We start from the raw sequence: 7,169 nt of genomic DNA on the forward strand, positions 1-7,169 counted from the left end.
CTCTTTCACACAGGCATGCCTGATCGGGTCCACCTGTCAGTTTAGTTGGACCCAATCAGATTGTTCTCCCTTGTCCTCTTTGGAGCCGCAGGTTTAAACCGACATGTGTCCATTTACACCTGCCAACATCTGATCCTATGCTAAAAACAGAGGGATAGTCATGGGATGTAATCAGACAGGGGGTCAATTAACATCCGACCACCCATAGAGGAGAGCGGGCTGTGTCTGCTCTGCATAAGCAGAATGGAAACAGACCAGCCATCCACCTGCTTAGCAGGGATCAGTGAACCAATTCCCCACTGAGCAGGTGGACTCTGTACCGGGGCCTTAAAGCGGTCGTATGCCCAAAAAAAACAACCTGTAAGGCAAAGGCATAATGAGCTAGTATGCACCACATACTAGCTCATTATGAAATACTTACCTTAGAACGAAGCTCCCACAGGGCAGCCCAGTCACCACTGAGGGAGCTGACATGTTCCCTCTGCGTTCCTTCTGGGTTCGCCGCTCCGACGCTGTGAGCAGCGATGCCGTTACTCCCATGCATGCGCCCAAGGAGCCCTCTGTTCCGTCAAGATACACCTTCGCTGGACATTCACTGCGCATGCGCTGCCGGACGTCAGCAGCTGCAAGCAAGGTGCATATCTCCTAAACCGTACAGGTTAAGGAGATATTCATTTTACCTACAGTTAAGCCTTTAGGCTTACCTGTAATTAAAAATGACCACGCATACGCTACAACCGCATCAATGGCAGGTGTTAAGCACAACATCTGGAAGACTGCTGCTATCCCTGTAGTAGCTTGTGCTGCTACAGTCATTTATTATTTCCAGAGGCTGACCTGGTATCACATATGCAATATATTATTCAAGTTTAACCACTTGCCAACCGCTGCATACCGATATGTGGCACAATGGCAGCAGTGGACAAATGGGCATACCTGTACGTCCCATTTAAGAGCCGGGGATATTGGGCGCACGTGCACCTGCCGTGTATAGCGTGACCGTGCTCGTGAGTCCGTCGGTCTCCTGGTGATCATGTCACGGAGCCTCAGATAGGGGAAGTGCCTATGTAAACAAGGCACTTCCCCGTTCTGGCTTGTGTCATGATGGAGATCACCGCTCCCTGTCATCGGGAGTGGTGATCGCTGTCATGTGACTTAAAGCCCACCCCCTCACAGTTAGAATCACTCCCTAGGACACACTTAACCCCTTCGTCGCCCCCTAGTGGTTAACCCCTTCACTGCCAGTGTCATTTACACAGTAATCAATGCATTTTTATAGCACTGATCGCTGTATACATTAGAATGGTTCCAAAATAGTGTCAAAATTGTCCTATGTGTCCACCATAATGTTGCAGTCCAGATAAAAATCGCAGATCACCGCCATTACTAATAAAAGAAATTAAAAATAAAAATGCCATAAAACTATCCCCTATTTTGTAGAAGCTATAACTTTTGCGCAAACCAAACATATGTAGAAGAATACATATCGGCCTAAACTGAGGGAAAAAAATATTTTTTTATATATTTTGGTGGATATTTATTATAGCAAAAAATTATGCGTTTTTTTTTTTTTTTCAAAATTGGCACTCCTTTTTTGTTTATAGCGCAAAAAATAAAAACCGCAGAAGTGATCAAATACCACCAAAAGAAAGCTCTATTTGTGGGGAAAAAAGGAATCACAAAAAGTGCTCTGATCAGAAAGGGGGTAAAGTCTTCCAGGGCTGAAGCGGTTAAGAAGGTGTCCATTTGTTTCCTATAAGAAAGTTGTATGCTTTTGCTTCCAGTATATTTAGATCTGACAGACCATTTTTCTAAATTTATTTTTTTGGACAGCAAATTCCAACCTAGGGATAGTCCTATAACGTAACTTTTTCTGCTATATCATAGAACATAAAGCTGGTTCAACTTACTAAAAAGCCATTCATGTAGCACTTTTTTTTTTTATGTGGCAAGCTTTTAAATATATAAAAGCATGTTAATGCGGTGGCTTAGTGGCAGGATCTGTTACCAGAAATCAGTGAATGTAGACCAGAATTTGGCCAGACTGTTATTTAATTGTCCTTATCTCTTTAGCATTGGAGTAGAGCCAGGGATTTGTATAAGCTTTATTGAGCCTTGTCGGTCAGTAAAAACAATCCTTCAAGGAAATAAAGCCTGCGCAGGGGACAAAGAGCGCATGTTAGGAACGGGGCTTTTTGCAAATGAAGTATAAAAAAAAAAAAGAAATTAAAGAAATAAAAAAAAAGACATTGAAAAGAATAAGCACAAGGCCTGACATATTTTTGTGCTATGCTTTACTTATTACATGAAGATTCAGGGGGGCTTCTAAGATTAAATCTGTGTGAGCACCATGGCTTTTCTTCACATTCTTTCTGAAAAGGCAAGGTGTTAATTTAAGACTTTTTTTTCGGTTAATGGTTGCCAAGATACATTAAAGAGCACAGCAGGGGCTCTGTGAGCCCCATCTTGCATCTATAAGCTGCGGGCGCACAGCAATCTTTCATTGACCCTCTAAATGCTCTCGGAAAACCTCCAGTTGTCTTTTGTTGAACGTAGTGTTGATAAAGGTTTTTTTTCTTTTTTTTTATGCATGTCGTGAAAGACGTTTAATCTGTATAGACAGCCTTCAGCATAAAGTGATTTAAGCTCTTTTAAAACTCTTATTGTCTTGTCCAAAAAGGTTGTTTCAAAGTGCAGTAGCGATTTAAGATGCAGAGAGTGCTTCACTACAAAGATTTTCCGCCTTCCAACTATTTGTATAAAAGGATTGCCATTAGTCAATTGATCTTAGGCATCTTATTTTTCAATTGTGCTTCATGCATATTACTGTGGTTTTTTTTTATGCTACATCCTCTGTATGCTTTATGCCTTATTGTGGATTCATTACATTAGTCAATATGTTGTGATTAAACTAATTTATTTTATTCCTTTGAGTTTTTCAATAGATCCAATAAATGCTAATCTAATTCTGAAAACAAAAATGATGCATTATGAATGAGATTCATTAGTTTTATTTGCTCCATAGTAAAATGAGCATTGTTTTGGTGACTTTACAGATTAGCATTATTTAAAGCAGAACTTCACCCATGTTGACAAGTTTCCCCTACTCCAACCCTCCTCCCCTTCTCTACACCAATATTGGAGTTTTTTTGGAGGGTTTTTTAAATAGTTTTTTTTTTCAGCAAACCGTTTGGCTTTGCCCTCAATGCTCGTGGCCTACACGAATGGCATACACAGTGCTTGCTGGGCCTCCTGGAATATGCACGTCACATATCCGAGGAGCCCTTCAGTGTCTTCTTCTTCAGTATTTTGAAAGCGGGTGGGCTTTGCGTCATGTCATCGTAAGGCCCTGCCAGAAGAGTTGGCAGGCATCACAATGATGTCACAAGCAAGATTGGAGACGTGGATTTCAATGGCATCTGTTGACAGAAGGACGTCAGTGGGACAACGTGGGATTGGGTGGCTGGATGAGCGTCCAAAAAGTCCAACACTACCAGGTAAGCAGAGGCACAGAGAAAAAAGAGAAGGCATGTAACCTGAAGGTCCTCTTTATCTCCCCCCCTTTTTTTTTAAACCTTAGAATCCCCCGTAGACCCCTTAACTAATATAAGCTAGAAGCCAACCCTATGCATGCTTACCTGCCATGGTTTTTAGGCTGGGTTCCCACTATCTACTCATGCAGCTCATGGCAGGACCCCCGTTCACCGTTTCAGATCCAATTTCAGCCCGAATTTTTGGCTGAATTCGGACCTGAAATGGACTAAAAGACGCACAGGGCTCCTGTGCAAATTCACAAATTAGCTGCAGCAGAGATATGTGAACCGGCTCCATAGAGAGCCGGTCAAGATCTCCAGCTATTGCGAATTGGATGCAGGGAACCCAGCCTTACATCCCAAGAGAAGAAATCTCCTGGCGAGCCATATACTTGCAGTAACTCCCCATTGAATGAATGCGTTACTTCACTCTCTCAATCAACATTAATTATTTCAATCCTAGTTAATAGATAAAAAAGTAAATATAATACACTTTCCTCCTTCTTTTTTTTTTTTTTTTAAATGTCTTCAGTTGCTTTCTGGTTTGTAGGCCAAGCAAATGATGTTATTCATACCAGGAGTCTTCAGGAGGAGAGGAGGGTTTTTTTCAGCTAAGCACACCCTCTTGTCTGCACGCTTGGGCTAAGGGCAGATGTATTCCGGGAAGTAAATGCTACCTGAATAATCTGCCCTTTCTCAAGATGGCCAGAGCTGGAAATACTAGGAAGTGTTTTTGCAAAATTATCTATTCAAGCATGGCGCCATGGATGGATGGGTTTTGTTTGCTTTGAATTTTCAGAAGTAATTAAATACAGTTTTTGCTATGTGTTGCTGACATGCAGTGTAGTTCCGCTTTAAATAGGGCCATACACCTCGTATCAGCAGTAGAAGTACAATACCATTGTCTATGGAGAATTACAGCATAGTTGCGGCCAGCATCGTAAAAGATTTCTGCACCCATGTAAACACTGTGTGAGACCACAGCCATCACAGAGAGACAAAGTACAATGTGTGATGCGTGGCAATCCATTAAAATTCATCTAGTCAGATATAAGTGAACTAAAATCTGTCCAGTTTCTTTGCATTGCTGGGCATTTTGTACATCGTCATTTCACTTTGCACTTCCCTTTGATTATATAAAAGCTACCTGGACATGGTAAGTATTCTAAATTTTGTCATTTATAGTCTACCTAGCTTTAAGCTACCTGGACATGGTAAGTATTCTAAATTTCGTCATTTGTAGTGTACATGGTATGTAGATATGACCGTCTCTCTTCCAAAATGAAAAAATTCCACTGAGGTACCTTTATATTTCCTGCTTGACAACCTTCCTGAATTGGTTCCTGGTCAGATCTGCCGAGCTCATTCCTCTTTGACCAGGCTCCTAACTTTTGTTTGACCCATGATAAAATGATACCTGCTTAGCTACAGGAACCATAAAATCTTGGCTTCAAGAGCTGTTTATTCAGTGCTTTGTAAATTCTGATCAGGCTAGTGTTTACTAGCAACGATCAAACATTCTGGTATGTTTAGGGCCTTTATAAAAAAAACTCAGACCAGAACCCTGCAAGGTCCTTATTACTTCTAAATCGGTAGGAAGCCCTCCACAAAAATAGAATACTACAAAAAACTCCACAACAAATGGATAATGGCTCAACCCCTCCTGTATTTGTCTTAATCACTAACTCTTTGTATTGGAGGAATGTATAGGGCCTTACCAAAATGGAGAACAATCCTTTAGTTACTTTGCAATAATATTAAACCATGTAATATTTGTGCTGCGAGAATTAGAGGTGATCATTTGCATCCTCTTCCCCTCTGTATGAACTCATACCAACTAAAATATAAGAAAAAAAATGAATATTTTACAAATTGCACCTGGCATTGCATTAATACAAATAAAAATGTAGAGTATGTAGTCACACATCACTCCCCACAAAACTAAAAAACAAACTTTATTGTTCCAGCGTGAGCAGCGACATGACAACTCCTCTACTGACGCATATCATCCCTAATGAAGCTTAATTGTAGAGAGTTTTTTTTACACCTATACAAATAAGAGTGTTAGCTTGGTGGCAGTACTTTCTTTTATATTACAAGCCATTAAAATTTAAATGGGAATAGTCTGCTATATAGAATGTCTATACATGTTTAAACATTGAAGCAACAAGCACTTAAAGCATTTATTTTTCATTAGACACAAGATTCTTCATTATACAGCTGCACTATGTGCCTTGTTCACTGCAGTACAGCTAATTGGGAATGACTGTAATGGTGTTGGTTCCACATGCTTTTTAATACTAATAACTGTTCTATTTGCTGTACATAGTGTTCATATATATTCATGTCAAAGCTATGTTCTGCAAGTAAAAGCAAAGTGTATTGTGTTGACACTTTTCCTTTTTGTTGTTTTTTGTGAATTGTGCTGATGTTTTTGTCTTTAAATTTAGATGGGGTTTTCATGTTCAGTGAACTATTTAGAAGTGGTTGATTGACCTAATTTAGAGAAAACGTAAGTGCCGTACACACGGGCTGAATATTGGGCGGTATTGGCTGGTTTTGCTGATTTGCCATCCAATCAGCACTCTTATCCAATGGCTGAGAGCGCTGAGCGGTGTGTTCTGGCAGGGTGTCCCCCTATCAAAACACAATAGGTCAGCGGGGGAGATCGCATAGTACAGCGACCTTCAAAAAATTAGACTGTCCCCGCATTTCTGAAGGAGATTTTATTGATAAGAAGAAAATGATTATGATGGCTTATATGTTTTTTTTAACTTGTTATTTGTTCTTTATTTAGATATTCAAAAACAGGAGAGTCAGAAGTTGCCCCAGAAAAACATCCAGCTTTATGACACACCATATGAGCCAGAGTGCAATGGAGTAGAGTCAGATTCTGAAAGCCTTGTTGGTCTGAGAATGCGAGAGAGTAAATTACCACAGGATGATGACCGGCCTGCTGATGAGTACGACCAGCCGTGGGAATGGAACAAAGCTTTACCAGCATTGGCAGGTATTTGAATTTCTAACTTAAAATAATTTTTACATTAAAAGCCTTTAACCCACCCCTAATTGTCTGCCTTACACTAAAGCTTGCCGTACACTAATAGATTTTTGTCGTTCAGCCTGTAGACTGAACGACAGAACAGAAAGGAATCAAACAGATTCTTAACTGTGTGGATGAATGAATCTCCTCTAATCTATTCTGACCCCTAACATCGCTGAGTCGGGGAACGGATCCGCCGGCCCCGGATGTTGACCATAGAGATTTCTGGTGGACCAGATGGTCCCCGAAGTCTCTATGATCGTTCGAAGACCGGGCACAATGTTATTCGAAAAAACAACGCCACCTTGGCTGGGAAGATGAGATCTTACTTCTTTCTTTTATTTATTTTTTATTTCAGGCTTCCCAGCCTAGAGGTGAGATGTGGGGTCTTATTGACCCCAGATCTTGCTGTAAAGAGGACCTGTTATGCTTTTTTCTATTGCAAGGGATGTTTACATTCCTTGTAATAGGAATAAAAGTGATCGTAAAAAAAGTGTCAAAATAAAAGTAAAATTAACAATAAAAAAATAAATAAATTGAAAGTGCCCCTGTCCCCATGTACTCAGAAGCGAACGCGCACGTAAATCGCGCCC

General features: G+C 40.5%; 1 protein-coding gene across 2 annotated transcripts in view; it reads left to right on the forward strand.

The window, feature by feature from the left end:
• SHB (SH2 domain containing adaptor protein B) overlaps positions 1 to 7,169 on the forward strand; it is a 295,008-nt gene that overhangs the window by 170,266 nt on the left and 117,573 nt on the right. For both annotated transcript variants that reach the window (XM_077475281.1, XM_077475280.1), the window contains exon 3: positions 6,331 to 6,543. In XM_077475281.1, the coding sequence (XP_077331407.1) occupies positions 6,331 to 6,543 (213 nt within the window). The remainder of the gene's footprint in view (positions 1 to 6,330; positions 6,544 to 7,169) is intronic.

The sequence above is a fragment of the Lithobates pipiens genome, unplaced genomic scaffold (genome assembly GCF_037356315.1).
Source record: "Lithobates pipiens isolate NorthernLeopardFrog02 unplaced genomic scaffold, aLitPip1_a1.2 Scaffold_13, whole genome shotgun sequence".
Lineage (NCBI taxonomy): Eukaryota > Metazoa > Chordata > Amphibia > Anura > Ranidae > Lithobates > Lithobates pipiens.